Source organism: Vidua macroura, chromosome 8 (genome assembly GCF_024509145.1).
Source record: "Vidua macroura isolate BioBank_ID:100142 chromosome 8, ASM2450914v1, whole genome shotgun sequence".
NCBI lineage: Eukaryota > Metazoa > Chordata > Aves > Passeriformes > Viduidae > Vidua > Vidua macroura.
Genome location: NC_071578.1, coordinates 29,160,512 through 29,178,366, shown reverse-complemented (window position 1 = coordinate 29,178,366; position 17,855 = coordinate 29,160,512). Strand labels below are relative to the sequence as shown.

General features: G+C 41.0%; 1 protein-coding gene across 1 annotated transcript in view; it reads left to right on the top strand.

Annotated features, from left to right (window-relative positions):
- Nucleotides 1-17,855, top strand: part of ANK3 (ankyrin 3) — a 314,256-nt gene that overhangs the window by 175,407 nt on the left and 120,994 nt on the right. The window contains exons 3-9 of the mRNA XM_053983225.1: nucleotides 1,683-1,784; nucleotides 2,242-2,340; nucleotides 2,719-2,817; nucleotides 6,238-6,336; nucleotides 9,579-9,764; nucleotides 10,317-10,340; nucleotides 11,560-11,658. Of these exons, the coding sequence (XP_053839200.1) occupies nucleotides 1,683-1,784; nucleotides 2,242-2,340; nucleotides 2,719-2,817; nucleotides 6,238-6,336; nucleotides 9,579-9,764; nucleotides 10,317-10,340; nucleotides 11,560-11,658 (708 nt within the window). The remainder of the gene's footprint in view (nucleotides 1-1,682; nucleotides 1,785-2,241; nucleotides 2,341-2,718; nucleotides 2,818-6,237; nucleotides 6,337-9,578; nucleotides 9,765-10,316; nucleotides 10,341-11,559; nucleotides 11,659-17,855) is intronic.

Genomic DNA, 17,855 nt, shown 5'->3' with positions numbered 1-17,855 from the left:
ACCATGGTCTTTACAGTCATGACGGTTTTCTTTGCGGTGGCACCTTATTTTTGAGAAAGCCTAACTGAACACCAGTGTTTGGGGGCTGTTCTGTTGGAAGGACATTGCAGAAGCTGGTTTGTACTGATCAGCGTGGCATGCTTGGAAGGGAATGATAAAGAGCAGGGAAGGCTGTAAGCTGGTGATTTACCACTGCAAAGTGGAATGCAGAGTGTGCAAAACTCAGGAGAAAATGAAGAGTTCATAAGCAATGGTTTTCTCCTTACAAGGGAGAGCTTATTTTATTGGAAGTACCAGTAAAATGGTCTTGTAGCTTGTATGGGTACAAGGAGAAAAGCAGATTTCCTACCCACTTATCATTTTGCTGTCGTCATGCCCAAGATTGCTTCATCCTGCACATGAAGGTGGCTTCTGATGGGCTTGGAGCAATGCTTGAACACAACATCCAGCTTGCAGTGGCTGTGTTGACAGGAGAGGAGAAAACTCTGTAGTAAATCCAGAAATTTGGTATAAAAAAAAAAAAAAAAGAAATTATTTGAGCAACAGATAAGTAACTGTCCTTCGGTGCCAGGGTGTTTTGTATTTTTCTTAGCACTAACTGCCTTTATTGTTTAGTGTAAAGGTTGCTGTTGCACTCCTTCAAAATGTTAAAACATCACAATGCACTGGTAGCTGCAATGATGTAAGCCTGGGATGAAATGATACTGAGAGGGAAGGAACCCAGACAACTCCTGCTTTACCAGTCTAGAAGAGGGCACAAAAAATATGTTGACTGCCTAAGATGCCAGGGAAAGCTGTGGCACAGATAAAATCAAAGATTGTGTGATTTGTCCCTCTTGAAAGCTAACCCAGTTCCTTGCATTTGCTCCAAGGCAGGATCAGCATTATCTAAACTGTCCTCCTTGGATATTTGCATAACTTGTTAAAACCCTCTGGGGATGGGACTTCCTCTCAGTGATTCTGTCATGACTTAACCAACATTTCTGCTGTCCTTACGTTCAAGCTGAAGTCATCATAAAGTAAATTTGTGTAACTATCTTTAATGCAAGGTCTGAAAAAAAAGGAAAATGCAGTTTATATAGTGGCACTGTTCCTACAAATTTCCAGTTTCTTCACTGAAAGTGGACAGGCATTGTCAATAAAAATGGGCCGTAAAATGAAGGAGAATGGAGAAAATAAACCAAAATGTAAGCAGACGTGAAATTTTATAATACCTTCATTTGTAGAACTGTGGGGTTTTTAATTCCACCAACACAGTCCTTCAAGATTGAGTGTTTTGAATTTTTTTTTTAAATCTCTCAGATTCGTTCTCACAGTACTGGTTGGGTCTGTTCAGCTTGGACATTAGAAGTGGTGTGGCACCTTTGGGAAGAGCAGCATGGTTTCCCTGCAGCCCAGTCCTGAGCTTCCCCATGGCTGTGTGCCACACTGGGTGCCAGATGTGTCCCTGGCTGCTGGCCTTGCGTGTGAGACAGTGCTCCATAATTCATGTTCGTGTGTGATTCAAGCCTCGTGCTGCCTGCTCAGGATTTGACTCACATTTGATAAGGTGGTTTGGGATCCTTTCAGGTTTAGTTAAGTGGATGTACAATATGCTGTATCATTAATAATTTCTTTGCCACTGAAATGTGTTTTTATACCGTGCCGTAATTTCTCATGGGACTTCTCCTTTTTTCTTGTAGTCTGACACAAATGCAAGTTACCTGAGAGCAGCTCGAGCTGGCAACTTGGAAAAGGCTCTTGACTACTTAAAAAATGGAGTGGACATCAACATTTCAAATCAGGTTGAAGAATACTTTGGTCAAATTTTCTGGATAAATACCTTTCTTGCTGTTTCTCAGATTTCTCATTATATTTGCACTTCATGTCAAAGATAATTTACATGTTTTTTGATGGACCATCTTTACATCTCTTATCCAATTTTTTTTTGTTTTTGTTTTTAAATCCTTTACCCAGACACCATTTCTTGCACTTGGAGAATGTGCTACCTTATCTTTCATTCCATTTGTATTGCATTAGATCGTGGAACAGCACACAGAATTTGAGAGACAGTGTATCTTGATTTAATTCTTACTCTATCCTTATAATCTAATTCTTGTGAAATTTACCTAAGTGTAGTTTTTGTAAGCAGTCCTCTCAGTGGGATGGTAATAACTTGTCTCCTCATATGCTTGGTAAGCTGGAAAACACTTGGTAATCCTTCTAATTGCTTTTCTTTTTCCCCTCCCTTTTTTAAACCAGAATGGGTTGAATGCTCTCCATCTCGCTTCCAAAGAAGGGCATGTAGAAGTTGTCTCTGAGCTGATCCAGCGAGGTGCCAGTGTGGATGCAGCCACAAAGGTCAGTCAAGCCTATCTGGCTGTTCCCTTGTTCACTCTGCTGGCCTGGGCACGAGGTGTTGGCCAAGTGATTGCAGACTGCTGCAGCAGTAATTGCCCATTTTCCACTGCTGGGGGTAGGTCTCAATAATTGCTTAATAGAAACAATTATAGTAGATGATAGTAAATGTCACAGATTGCTAGGGAGGAGATTTACTGAACAAACTGTAGATTCCTGTTTTGGTTTCTGTGCATGCCATGTCTTCTAGAATAACACACCCATTAGAAGTATTCAGCAAGAAATACTATATTCTAAAATGGAAGATGTTCTTGATTGCGTTGTTATGTATTCAGGCTCAGGTTCTGTACTCTTTTCAAATGTCACTGTCTCTAATTCCAGAAAGGAAACACAGCATTGCACATAGCATCCCTCGCTGGACAAGCAGAAGTTGTCAAAGTGTTGGTTACAAATCGGGCCAATGTCAATGCACAGTCTCAGGTAAAGCCATATGTCCCTGTTTGCTACTGCCAACAACTCTGCTGACACTAAAATTGTTCTTCTCTTAGAAACTCTGATTTTAGCAAATATGTTTGGTAGATTTTACTGTGCTAATGCTGGCTTTTGAAAATAGAGTTGATAGTCTGCGAGATCAACCTCAGATCTGCCCTAGGAGTGTCCTACGAGCTGCTACTTGTTAGAGCTGGAAGACACTGATAGAACCGGAGAGTGGGAGAGAACATGTTCCAAGGGATCCTGTTTCATGTAATTTACTGTCTCAGGCTTAGCTGAGCCCATCCCCTTTCCTTGTACAGGGAGGTACTGCAGGCATATGCAGAGTTTGTAAGTTTGGTTCAAGTCCTTTGAATAAATGTTTAGGTCAGTTATAGAGAATTTGAAATGAGAGAAAACAGTGCTGGTGCTACAAGCAAAGCAGTAAAACAAAACAGAAAAACTCTGGCTCAAAAAATGCATGAACTACAGATTGTTGAAAGTCATGTGGCTGTGCCAGCAGTGTCCTGCATGCCACCCCATTCCTGCTCTCCCTGCTCAGGGGCTGGCAGGCAGTGTCAGAGAAGTCTTCTCATCTAGCCCAGGATTACCATTTTGCTGTATTATAAAGATGTGGGCATGAAAATAAATATTTGTTAAAAAAAATACATTTTAAAGAAGGAGGGTGGGTTTTTTTTATTGGACTTTCAAATAGTAGGAACAAAATGCTTAACAGGATCTATTTTGAGAATGTTAATTATTTGTGGTCTGTATTTCATGTTCTTTTACCTGAACAAAAGAAATAAATGACTCAGTTTTTCTTTCTTTTATACTAGCTCGATACAGCACTATTTGGTTCCAGGAACCATATAACTTAAATTTAAAGAGCACAACAACAACATAAAGTATTTTTAGGTAAAATCTTCCATGGCTGTTAAGAAGTAAAACAAAGCAGAAATATTTGCCATGATTTTCCTGTTAAAGAAATTAAGATGGGATTGACAGGATCTTTTCTGCTTGTGTTTGAGAACTTGTGTATTCAGACCTAAAACTAAAAATAATCTGAGATTGTAAACATCTTATATAACTGCATTGTCCATACACCCTAAGGTTTTGCCACATGTTACTCTTACTTTGCTAACATGCCAGAATTAAAAATTTATTTCTCCCCCACCCCACTATGGAGGCCTTGATGTCTTTACTCAGAACACCTGTGTAACACCTCTATTGGCCATTCCACACCAGTACCAGGCAGTGAGACAGCCCAGCTGGGACTCAGCTTTTGAGGAGGTCCCTGGTGCTTTCTGTTACCAAACTGCCCTGCACCAGCTTGGTCTGTGGTACTGAGCTTCACTTTGTCCCCTCTTTCCTTGAAGGTGACAGCTGTGCCATGCTGACAGTCCCAGTGTTAGGCCTTCTTTAACCAAATCTTTCTGCCTGTAAAAATGCCAAAAAACAAGCCATTAGTTTGTGCTGGGGTTGAATTTTGCACCTCTTCTAAGGGCTATTTATTACTATTCAAGACAAAATGGCTTTTTTGGACTTGTGGTTGTCTGGCAATTCCAGCCCCTTTTTAAAGAGAGGAGCAAGTGTAGAGTGTGGGGTGGAAAGATATTCAAAACCCTACAAAAACTTAACATAGGAGAAAAGGTTCTGCTCTGCCTCCAAATGCTAATAATATTTGGTTTTGAGAATTTTTGCCTATTAATTATTTCATGAAGCTAACTATTAGGTAGAGTTTCCTGCTTCCTTTCTAATTGCAAATGTTTGAAACTAAAAAATTAATCTTTGCTTCCAGCTGAGTTAGCAAATAGATGTAGAATATGCCATGAAATGATATAATGCCAGACTCAATACCAGACTGCTGTTCACTGTAATAACTTGTAGTGTGACAAAGGAGGTACCTTAGCAAGTGCTTCCTGACTTCTCTGGTTTTTAATGAAGTAGAATTTTGACTGTATGGTAACTGAACTGTTGAACCTCTGTTCTGGAGAGTGCATTGAACACATTTCTAACGTTGGCCTGGGCTCTGTGAGCCCTTCAGCGCCTGCTTTGTGCTTGTAGCAGCGCTTGCCTGAATAGAGACCAAAATATCAAAATCAATATCAAATATCAATATCAAAATATCAATATCAAACAGCAGCAGGCCCTGCCACCTGTGCAGGCCTTGTAAACATGTGGCTTCAGAGCTGCTCGGTGCCTTGCTGGTGGTGAAGTTCCTCTTGGATCAAACATCCGTTTCCTCCCCAGCTGTCCTTTGTTGTGACCTCCTCTTTGTCCCTGCTGCCAGCGCGGCCGCGTGCTTGGCCTCAGGTCACCTGTGCTCGGTGCTGGACATGTGCCCTGCCCCTCTGCCCGCTGCTGGAACACTCAGGCGTCCCTCAGCTGTTCCACTGCGGCTGCTGCAGCTCAGCCCAATTTCACTGCCACAGGTCTGAGGCTGTGGTCTCCCTCTGCGCCTCTCCAGGGCCCAGGATGTTTTTCCTTTGATGAAAACATACAGGCAAACTCCTCTCAGCTTATCTGTTTTCAGCCCCATTGGTTTTCTGCAAAATCTAGGTCAGTGTCCTGTGTAGCTGTGGGGGAGATTTCAGAAATTCTTAGAACAAAAGGTAAAAAATGCACTGCCTTAATATTAATCCCAAAAAATTCAATTTCTGACAGGCTGTGACCTGTTTACAGTTAAGGCAAAGACAAAAGCATGGGCTGTAAGACAAAGGCATTCACCAAAGAATGAGTTAAGCTCTGCAGCCTCTAATACGTGTATTGCATTGCTTGAAATCAGTCACTTAAGCATAATTTGAGAGATGCTCTAATGTGTTCAGAAACACTGATAAACCTCTGTCTCAAACTGCTGAGAACCAATGATCCTCACCTCTCCTGGTGCCTGAAATATGAAGTAGCTCGGTGCCCAGAAGCAGAGTGTGCTCAGAAGGCAGCTCTTTGAGGAGATGGAAGGCAGAAGTAGCTGGCACCAGTGAAAGAGAAGTCAAAGCTAATGGAAAGAAGAGAAAAAAATGTTGATTACTCTGAAGAGTCACTGCTCTTGCTCTCACCACAGACTTGTATTGTATTTCCCTGTCCTGTTTTGTATTTCAAGTGCTGTGGCTGTATTTATCAGGAATCATAACTCATTGGCACCAAATCATCTGTCCAGATTGATTTTTAGCTTAACTTCTCAACAGTTGTGAAAGGAATTGTTCTCACTTAGCTGTGGGAACTGTATCTGGTCAGCTGAAAAATTCTTCTGTGTCCTTTTAAATAATATTGCCCTTCTCCCATCTTCACTTAAGCCAGTGTAGATAATGCCATTAACTCATCTGTGAGCAAACAGTTTTTTTGCTTTTCACCTAATCTTCCCTCATTTGGCAGATCTGTTTATGTATAAAATGTTTGTGGGGTGCTTACACTCTTGTTTTCATATTTCAGAATGGCTTCACTCCATTGTACATGGCAGCCCAAGAAAACCACCTGGAGGTTGTTAAGTTTCTTCTTGACAATGGTGCCAGTCAAAGCCTTGCCACAGAGGTAAAAGTTTGAATTTGACACTTTATGAACAAAGCAAAATGTGTTTCAGCAATGATTTCTGCCAGCTTATATCAAACTAGTCTTTTCAATACAAAATTAAAGACGAATAAAAAGCTATCTCTGTGAAGTGTGCTAATGAATAGAGTTATGGGCTTTTCAGCAATTTAAACTGTCTCTTGCAATTTCTAAAATAAAAAAAAACACCTACTTTAACTAGAGACAGTTCTAAATATAGATGTGTTCTTAGTCATAACTGCTAATCTTTTAGGTTAAGTGCTCACACAGGGAAGCTGTGTGTATAATATAAAAGTTCTCTGTGCTCTTATTAAAAATAGTGAACAATGAGAAGGGTGGCAGCCATAAGGCAAGAACAACTGTTCACCTGTGCTTTGGACCAGCCCTGGGATATCAGAGAAAACCCAGGGTTACTTGGGGCTTGGGGCATTTCCTGAAGTGCTTCATTACCATGGTGGTACCCTCTCTGTGGCACCCAGTTACCCCACCTGGTGCTGCAGGGAGAATTTCAAGCTGACAAAGATGCAGGATCCAGCCTTGAAGGTGTTCTGTGATCTTTCTAGAAGAACACTTTATATTTTTTTCTTTAGAAAGCAATTCTAACTCAAATATAAAATTAATTCTCACTCAAATAAGACAACCTGTGAGGAAAATAAATAACAAAATATTAATAGTTGTGAATGTATGGCATTGAGAAAGGTGTTGAAACTGGTGAATTTTCAGTTGTCCTATTACAAAGATTTTGCTACCAAAATATAGAAAGGTACTTCAGTATGTGCTCTCTTTAATATTTATTGAATTCTAATTGCTCTGCCAGTACTGTTTCCATGAAGGAAATAATGCTTATTTGAAAAAGACCTAGTTTTTGAAAAATATGAAATGCACAATTAGTTTATTGCCACCTATACCTGATAGTATCACTGTAAAATGGTGTAGAAAGGAAATCTTATTCCGTATTCCACTGTGGAAAATTAATTGCTAATGGATCAGAACAGTGTTTCCAAAATCACTATAAGTTAGTTATAACTTGAAGTGTGCATCAGAAACACTTTCTGGAAATGCTCAAGGATATGAAAGTCAAAATATACTAAAATAAAGTACTTTACATCTGGAAAATTAATTGAAAATTGTTACCACTGTATTATTTTCTGAAAAGATATTTTAGAAAATGTTTTGAAGGGGTACTAGGTTTTTTTTGTTTGGTATTGTTTTTCCCTTGAGCACTGTATGTCAGTTTAGGTTGAGCTTTTTTCCATCTCAGCTTGATGATAAGGTGCAATCTAAATTTGTCTTTGGAGAATTTATTTGAAAATAGCAGACTACAAAACGATGGCACCTTTATTGCCTTCCTTGTTTGAGATAGTTGCTTATGGGTTCTTTCTTATTTTCTCTTGGTTCAAATTTTCTTATAAATCTGATTTCTTTCTATCATTCTAAGTGCAAAAACTTCTGTAACTAAAGGATTGCCATTTAGCTAAATATTCTTTAGCTATTTAATCATTGTGTTTTAATCCAATTAAAGGAAATAATTGGTTCTATTTCCCTACAAGAAAAGATGTTGTGGGTGTCTGCACCACTTTTCTGTGAAGTGGCTGGATTTTGGGATGTGTAAATAGAGCAGGAAGCCAAGGTCTCCAGGGTTTCTCCAGGCATTTCTGCATGTACAGTAAAGCAATATTGCCAGAGCCCTCTCTGGGGATGCTCAGGGAGGCTTTTTGGCCTTCCGGGCTGCAGAGCATCTTTCACACCCCAAGGCCCTGTGGCTGTTTCACCCCAGGACTCCAGCCCAGTGCCCTGCCCTTGCTGCAGGAGGATGGGGAGCTGCAGGCAGCAGGGAAACCTGCTTAAATCAGCATGAAACTCCTCAGGGGGCAGGGAGGATGAGGTGGAAATTGCTTGTTAGGACCCAGGAATTTCAGTGGTTTTCTTGGATTTTCTTCCCCTTAGAAATTTTGAAAAAGCTCTTTTTTTCAGGATCCCTCCTGTTTCTCATCCTAGATTGAGGTGTTCTTTGTTTTGAAGCTAGAGGGAGAAATTCCATTTTGAAAACATTACTTTTCATTCCAAGAGTTAAAAAGTTAACACTTCAACTTTGCACTGTAGACACAGAGTGAGGATCTACCCCTTTCTCTGTCACTGCTGCACTTTTATTTCACAGTTCCATGGTTTCACCATGATAGCAGTAGTTGAAAAGTGAAAGAACGTGTTTGCTCGCTAAGATGCAATGAGGTTTGGTAATACAGGCTTTGGATATATTCATCAGGAGACAAACTGAATAAATAAATATCCAAAGTAGTTTGCCTTTGTGATTTTTTGAGATTCATGGCTATTATCTTGGACAAAGTTGGATGTGCTCCTGGGATGCAATGACAGACATTTGGGACAGAGCAAAATGTAAATGACAACTCCTTCATTCTTTAGTTTTCTAAGAATCCGTAACATAAAATTAAAATTAAAACATAAAGTTATAAATCCCAGACTGTACTTTTTATGTGTTTGAGGAATCTGCTCTAAAATCTGTTAAATAAAAACCTTCTGTTTTTCTGGTTTTTTATCCTCTACCAATTTGGTCATTAGCAAATCTGAAAGGAAATAACTTCTTTTTGTAAGAGTATTGTCTATCAATTTATATACTTTTTCATAAAGGGAAATTGTAGTAGAACATCACATTAGGAGAATGTGGTATTCTTGATCAATTATTATACTTTAAATCTACATATAAAATATGTAAGAGGATAGAGCTCATTTTGTTTGTTTTGGTTTGTTTAGTTCTTTGGCTCTTTTTAAGATAATCATAAAAATGTAGATTATAATCTGTAAGGAATGGATGATAATTTACTACTGAGACATCATTAGCAATTGTAATTTTCATATTCCAGCTTTTTATACCTTTTTATATTATTAAGCACTTACATAAATATCTGTATAATTAAGTGTAAATTTGTGAGTAATTTCATGCTTATTTTTCCTCGAGTCTCAGTCATTTGTGTCTTACAATTTTATGTTGTGTCTGGAGCGCCAGAAAGGTGTTTTGAGTATTTGGAACCTTGTTCACCAGCACTTTATTCCAGTTTCAGGGTCATTGCAGGGTGCTTTTAACTTGCACCATGTTACACCGAGTTGAATTTGGGCCAGCTCTGTTTGTAAGGCTGCGATGTCTCCGCTCCCCCTTCCCACCCTGCAGAAGGTTTGGAGCACGCCTTGACTGAGCCCGTTGTGTGTTGCAGGATGGTTTCACACCTTTGGCAGTAGCTTTGCAGCAAGGCCACGACCAGGTGGTTTCCCTGCTGCTGGAAAATGACACCAAGGGGAAAGTCCGCCTGCCTGCCCTTCACATCGCGGCTCGCAAGGACGACACGAAGGCAGCGGCTCTGCTCCTGCAGAACGACCACAATGCTGACGTGGAGTCAAAGGTCAGTTGGGAAAAGCAAGGAGCTTTGATGCTGTCAGGTGCTGACCACACCCAAGGGAGATGTCCCTCGGTGTGAACTCTTTTGCTGCAGTTACACAGAAGTTTCTCCTCCAACACCTGATAAAGAGCAACGTTTGATTTGGCTCCCTTGTCTCTTTTACCCCCTTTCCCTTTCTGTTTAAATCAGGGTTAATTTCTCTTGTAGAAACCTTGCAAATGGAAAATAATAAACAAAATATTATTTGAATTACTATCTTGGAAATAAGAGCCACTCCTGAAAGCAGTGGTGAGCTGTAGGTACTGCACAATTGCCATTTGATCAGCTGTCTGTGCAATTGCTACTTGGAGAACTTTGGTAAACATGTAACAATTATCACTCAAAGTACTCGCTCATTCGGCTTCCACCCTGTGGGGCTTCCCGTGTGTGCCGGGCGTGCTGCCACCCGAGCTGCCATGCCACGCAGCCATCATGAAGCTTTCCGCGCCCATGTCACCAGTGGTGGACTAACCGTTCATTTTTTCCCCCTCTTTGCTTCCAAATGTGTTAACCTAGATGATGGTGAATAGAACAACAGAGGTATATATAAATATATATATGCATCATCACTCCTCCATGACTTAGTGCTGCTGCATCATTTCTCCCTCCTGTCTGCATCGCATATTATAGGATAGACACCTGCTTTAGATGAAATGAAGTAGCATGTGCTAGAGAAGACTGTAGTTTAGAGACCAGGGCTCTCTGCAGCTGGAACTAGGGTTCAAAAGTAAGAGTGAAGCATTCTTGGGAACTAACTGCCATCGCAAAAGGGCCGTATTACGAGAGATGGAGTTTTCAGGGATTCTCATGGAGCATATGTTTATCGGATGTTTTAAGAGCTGCAGACAACCCTGTCATGTTGTGCATCCAGGTCTGATTCTAGGCTTCTGCATGACACTTACCTTGATGGTGTCAGCAAATAGAATGATCTGAGAGCGGTTTTACAGCTGCAAAACTCCCAAAGCAAGGCAGTGGCAGCTAGCATGGCTTGCTAACAATTTAGAAATGCATCTAGTTCCCATAAGGTTTCATACTTTGCAGGACTGATGGAATTGCTGCATGTTTTAGCATTATTTTAAAAGGAAGTAAAACTACTTAAATATGAAAATCAGTTGCTGAAGTAATTTTATCAGTAAGATGTCTTTTAATTAGGGTGGTAACTCGTGGTGTCTGAACATAACCCAGTGTGATTGCCCACAGTGGGAGACTGGTCCTTATGGTGCTAACCCTTGGAAAAAAAAAAAAACATATTAATAATTTAAAATAGTCTTTGATGTTATTTTCATTTGCATCTACTTTGAATTTATAAAAATCAGTTAGCAAATGTCATTAAATGACTTGTGTTTGAACTTCTGTAAAGAATCTCTAAGCGGTTTAACTTGCAAGATTGACATAATACCAATAACTATATTTTTCTAGTTAGAAGCTAATTTCTGATAAAAGTCAGATCATTGCTTTAATACTCAAATGTTTTGCTGCTGTTTTCCTGGAATAACTGAAAGTTTTATTCAACTTCTTTTCTTCTAGAATAATTATGTTAATTTTTTTCTCTCCTGCATAGCAATGTGATTTTATTTAGATTCTCTGAGATACTATAAATAAACATCAGTCAGTGAAAACTAGTACAGATTTGGAGTGGTGACTTGCAGCAGGCTCCTATTACTAGCTTTTGTCAGTGATGTGCCATGAATTGTGGAGTGCTAGTGCAATATTTTTTAAGAAGTATCTATTGGTTGTGTTTTGTTTTGTTTTTTTGCAGAGTGGGTTCACTCCCCTCCACATAGCTGCTCACTATGGGAATATCAATGTAGCCACATTGCTGTTAAATCGGGGTGCTGCTGTGGACTTCACTGCAAGGGTAAGTGTGGAGTCAGTTATGCTCAGTTTGCTTTGTCACCACGAGGCAACACTTCTTGCACAGAGGTGTGAGAGGCACATCACCCTCACCAGCCAGGGGGCCTGACCTGGCTGAGCTGTTCTGTTACCACTGGTGTAAAGGGGCTTTCCCTGGGCTGCTGAACCGAACCTGAGCTGGAGACCTCACCTCCCAAAACTTCTGCTTTCATCAAAAGGAGCTGCTGTTTTCATGGTTCCAGCCTTGCAAAAGGTGGGCTGGGATCCAGCGACACAAATGCTTCCACCTGTAGCTGTGACACATGGCAGGAGTGATGTGTCCCTGCTGAATTCTCCTCGCCATGCAGCTGCTTCCAGTGAACATCAGGTGTAGTGGTGAAGAAAGCATCTGTGCTTCCATTGCATGCACGAGAGCCAGGTGATTCATGAAGGAAATCTGAGAAATTGCATGAGTAGGAAATGAAGCGAGACCTAGGAGTGGAGTCCATAGTGTAAGCAGAAGAAAGACAGGAAACAATAGAGGGACGTTAGAGCTGGAAGAGCAGGGGAAAAACCCAAACATATATGGATAGCGATACAGCACAAAGGATAGGGGTGCAGTATGAAGAGCAAGGAAGGATGGTGGTGCCAGGCATGAGACCAAGTAAATAAATAAACAAACCCCCAAACAAAACAAACTGGGGCTCTGCAAGGCTTTGCCTCACCAAACCTTACCCAAACAAAGCCAGGGAAGAGATGTGGTGGTGATCCAGGGCAATAGGGAGGTAAAATCAAGGGGACAAGAGGCATTCAAAGTGAGGGTAAACACTGATGTAAATAGGCATAAATTGGCCATGAATAAATGTTGTCTAGAAATTTAGATATTTCCTATTAAATTAAAGTAATTAATGTTTTTTAATTGATAATTGCTCAATAATGAATGTTGAATATAACTAATGAGATTCTCGAACAATCTTTCAATTAAACTAGAAAAAAGTATAAAAAAAAAGTCCAGTGTAAATTCAAGATTGTATTTCTGAGGGGAATTGTGTCACATGGATTATCCAGCAGCTCCTCTTCTGAGATTTTGATCATGTGTTATGTTTATGAGTTTTTCAAGAGGAAAAGTACTACAAGACTGCTTAGAGCATTTGCACAAAGGGAAAAGTGAATTTGCAGTATTCTACTTTAGATATTTGTATAGGCAAAAACTTGAATGCTTCTGTAGTTAAGGCACATCTTGACATGCAGAAAAGTTTTTATGACAAGCATTGCAAACCCCTTGCTTTGCTTTCACTGATAACATTGACCTCTGATTACCAAGTCCTTTAACTGACCCAATTAGAGCATTAAGGCATTTCATACCTTCCCAAGCTTTGGCACTGCGTATTTGATAAGCCCTAATCACAGAAGCCAGGAAGACAAATGGGGTCTTGGGTCAACTCTTTCCCACTCAGAAACAAGATTAGGGATTAGCAATGCTACTGCATTAGCAATTAGCAGCATTTAGTAGCAGTGCACTAAATACCATCTGCCTATGCTTGTTTTAATAGAATAATGAGTCTTAGGCTTCAGCAGCTCTATTTTGGATTAAGAGCACTTGTGGAGAGCACATCCAGAGTAAAAAGGCCATTCTTGCCTCCTCTTCAATATCTGGACATTCTAAATTCTGCCTCCATTAGTTGTCTTCATCAAAGGGAGACAGAGTTCTGGGATGGCTGGGGAAGTGGGGATGCAGTGACACCAGCCTGAAGGAGCAGTGGGCTGACGCTGTGACTCAAGGAGCACTGAGCTCTTGTTTGTGCTTGTGATACAGGGTGGGGGCATCCAGAGAGAGAGAGAGAGCTCATCTCCACTCTGAGGCAGTTGCAAATCTAGATAAAGTTGTTGTGACAGAAAGAATTGTAGAATAAATAACAGTAATATGGAGTTGAATTTTGCTCTTTAGTGCTTATCAGGCTGCAGGGGAAGAAAGCACTGCACAGGAGGATGGGTTAGGTTCTGGCAGAGCAGTGGATTTGTAGGCTAACAGAGCACTTCCAATTATCAGAACCGAGTAGCAGAGCCCTTGCTTGATCCTTGATTACCTAAATTGCAAAACAGATACTGAAAATGACCCACAGGTACAGCCTGCTCATTGCCACCTTATGGCCTCTTGTTGTAATTTCTGCAAGTGCTGTCCACAGTCTGCTGTCTTCTCTCTGAAGGAAAGGCCCTTATTTGAGTTGCTGACAATGTGAGATGAGCAACAGAGCAAAGATATGGAAGGGCTATAACCCAAATAAAATATTACCGTGTATTGTAGCTTTCAGAAGTGCAAATTCAAACTTTTAAGATAGGGTGTCAAATGCACATTGTGCATTTTTCCTTTGTTCTTATTAAATAAATACAAATTAACACTACCTATCTATCTCTCAGTTTATGTACAAACTCTTCAGGAAAGTACGAATTCTAGGGAGAGGTTTGAAGAAGAGAAGAGGATTATGGTAACAAAAGAAGCTTGTGTGAACAGGGTAGTGTGAAGACAAATGTGTGACAGATAGCCATCTGCCACCCTCGGTGTAGTCAGGGTGGGGAAAGGTGGAGGAATGTGAATGGATGTGTAGAATGGAGGCAAAGCTCTAAGGCCAAGGGCAAGTGTGGTGAAATGAAGAGCTGGTGAAAGGATGTAAGGAAAAGGAGGGCAGGCCTGTGGCAAAGGAGAGCTCAGCTGCTGTTTCCAGCGAGTTTCCAAGAGGCCTGAGGGAAGGAAGAGGCTCCAGCAGCAAAGGCAAGGAAAGAGATGAGCTGGCTGATGGCTCTCAGTGTGTGGGCAGGAGTGAGCAGTGGTGCTGTACTGTAAGGAAATGATGTCCCCAGTGCTACTCAGTAGCAGCTGCTCCCTCAGCCCCGCTGGTACACACCTGCCTGCCTCTCAGCTGTCACATATTCCCTTGGTCCCTTCTTTCACTGCAGCCAGGGGACAGGCAGAGCTCCAGGAGCTCTTACAGGTGTCACAGTGCCTGCCAGCCTTTGTACCTGCTGACTGTAGAGGCTGGGGGTTGGAAATGTACCTGCTTTTGCAGGTTTGCACTTCTGCAGTCGAGTGGCTGATGCCATGTCAGCTCTCCCCGTGAGCTGCATTAGCACTTCTGTGCCTGCTTTCTCCTCTTGCCTTGCTGCAAGTGCAGGGAAGGTGGCACAGCAAACTCCCCATTGGGATGGATGGAAATAATTTCAGTAAATCAGCTTGTGATGCCTTTTATTCCACCTATAAACAGGAGGCAGCTCTGGGAGCCATCCTAACCTCATTCCAAGTGAAACAAAATCTCCTTATTCAGCTGGATGTTTGCCATTTTGTAACAAAGCAAAAATAATCATTCCAAATTGCTCGACTTCTTGGGCTCAAACTCAACAGAAAACCTGTCACAATTACTGGCAGGGTATGTATGCATTGCAGGGTAGCAGGCATTTTATGACTACTCATCATCCTTTTTCTGTAGTACATTATCATGTGCCCAGCTTCTCCAAAATACTTCAAATATTGCATCACCATTTCCCCCTCTTGCTTAACTGGGAGACAATCACACAGAAACTAAAGAATTGGAGGAGGAGAATAAAGGGTAACTGAGGGTGAAGTCAGCCTCCTTTCTTAGCCAGATGAACACTTTAAAGCAGTCACTGCTTGGGCTTTGAAGGATTACAACACCTCCAGGCACCCTTCTCTTAGCTGACAGTGATAAGGAGAGGTGTGATGAATCCTAGTTACAAACTGAAAGGTAGCCAGATGCCTTAAAATCTATTTTGAATCTATTTTATCATTTTTTCAACAGGAAAAATTAATTCCTGTCATTTTAAAACAATTGTTTATCAGCCACTTGTGCCTTTAAATCAAACTGTCTTACCTAGAGTTTTAATGATTTTGAAGGTGTTTTGAATAAACTGGGAATTATATTTAGGTAAAAGTTATCTTTTGGGGGTTCACACAGTCTTCAGATAGCATTCTTCTGTCTGAGATGATCTTCCAGTGGAAAGATATGTTTAGCTCAGGTGAGCAAAATGCCTTTGAAGCTCCACCTGTCTCTGAGGAAAACAGTGCTTAGAACGGAAGGAAGGATGCAATTCTCTGCAGCTTCCAGAGCAACAGCTGAGAAAAACCTCTGTGACCCCCAGATCTGTGCATGAGCAAGTCAGAAGATGGAGGTAGCCAGGGAATCCTTTGTGTGAAGATGACCTGTCCCTGTATCTTTCTTGCCAAAGCAAATGGGAGGGAGGTCATTACTGTGCCATAAAACTACATCTACCCCTGGAAAAGCCTTCCTGATCCACAGCACTCCTTATCATAGAGGAGATCTCAGTTCCACTGGGAGTGTGGGCTTTGCCTGCAGAAAGTTTGCTTACTGGAAGGTTAGGAAAGGATTTGGTAATTTTGAGGGTGGTGTGAGGACAACATGCATTAATGATGACCCTGAGGCTGAGAAGCAGAACACCATTAGCCCATCAAAAAGAGCAGGCAATATCTAAGTGACAGTGGCATAAGAGAAAAACATCTTTGTTTCCCCAGTGGTAGTTTGCCATAAAGCCCCTTCCTATAGTCTTCCTTGTTTTCTTCTAGAATTCATTTTGTACATCCCAACCCTGAAGAAAGTTAAGTATATAAGCACACAAGAACTAAAATAGCACAATATAAGTCTTACTACCATTAAGAAGGTTTGTTTTAAATCAAGGAAGTGAAATTTGAAATCATATAATGTAATTTTTCTGATTAAAACTGCACTCCACTGAGAGGCTGGGAGAGCTCAGAGGTGGAGGTAAGTTCTCTCATTGGCAGCAAAAAGAAATGCCAAGTCCATGTGACTGGCAGTGAGTTTTCACAGTCCTGATGTGATCAGCTGCTCAGTTAGCATTTAAATCAATGCAGCACATGACTAGGAAAGGTTTTCCCTTTGTTTCATGCCTTCCTTTAAGGTGCATTTCAGAGTCCAATATGAAGCTATAAATGCAAACATTTACTTTTCTTAGTTATTATTAGCATCCTTATGCTTGTAAGACTCCAGCTGTGATGGGAGAAAGAGGCAATCTCGTAGGACAGCATAGCACACCAGAAACCCAGGGGGAGTTCCTGGTTTTCTAAATGCATTAAAATGGAACCATGTAAGATCTACTTTGCACACTGATGATTTTAACCCTATTTTTTCTTTGACTTCCTAACCATTCATGGGGCTAATCTGTAGCAGAAAGGAGCCATTCTGAACTGCTGTGATGGATAATGTTGTGTGTCACAGGGCAGCTGATCTCATTTCAGCTGGGACATGCTCGGTGGCTCGTTTCTCAACACAAGATAACTGAAAAGTTTTTGAGTTTTCTTGTGAAGCTATAGATAGAGAGGCTCTCTGCAGCTGGAAAGGCTTGGTGTTCCCTCTGATCAGGCACAAGCAAAGGCCACTGACTCTAAAAGCAGGTCACTGCTCTCTCATCGTATTTGTGGTTGTTGTGTGGCTCTGGAGGAAGGCACGAGCCCTGTGTGAGGGGGTGGTGGGCTGCAGCAGGCAGTGGAGGGAGACAAAGGGAAAACCACCATCCACAATGCTGTGAAGTGTAGAAAAAGTTGCATGCACCTAATCCATGGCATTTGAGCTATGTACAGTCTCAGAGTGCTTCAGGTCACTTGTCCCAGGAAATCTGCCCAGAAGGAGAGGAAAGACTGTGTTCTAGTTGATAATCCTATGACCATTTTCTTCATAGTTTTAGCTTGCTATTCTCACAGTCATGTTTCATATTCCCTGTAGAATTAATTAACTCACAAATTGGACCTCAGTGTGAAGGGGGCTACCTGAGACATTACCCAGCATTGGATATTTCAACAGCAAGGGCAAGCAGCACTCCAGCAGGAGCTCTAGATCTGAAGCATATATTTTAATGGCAACTTTAGGAACTTTTGGAAGGCATTTCAGCTTTATTACTGCAGGAAAACATCTTTAAAAATTTCCTGATTTACTATTCTATCTTAAGAACAAAGGGAGAAATTTATAGAAGATCAAACGGATAAAAATAGACTGAAAAGACAGCAGATGCTGTTGATACACTGAAGAATTCAGAACCTTACATTTGGTGGCTACTTTGTTTGCTGATACCACAGTTTTAGTGTTAATGAACAACACCAAAGTTGCACATATTATGAAGCTTTTTTTATCTCGTTTCTTGTGACAAGTACAAATAACTCCATTTTGAGTTCCTTGCTTT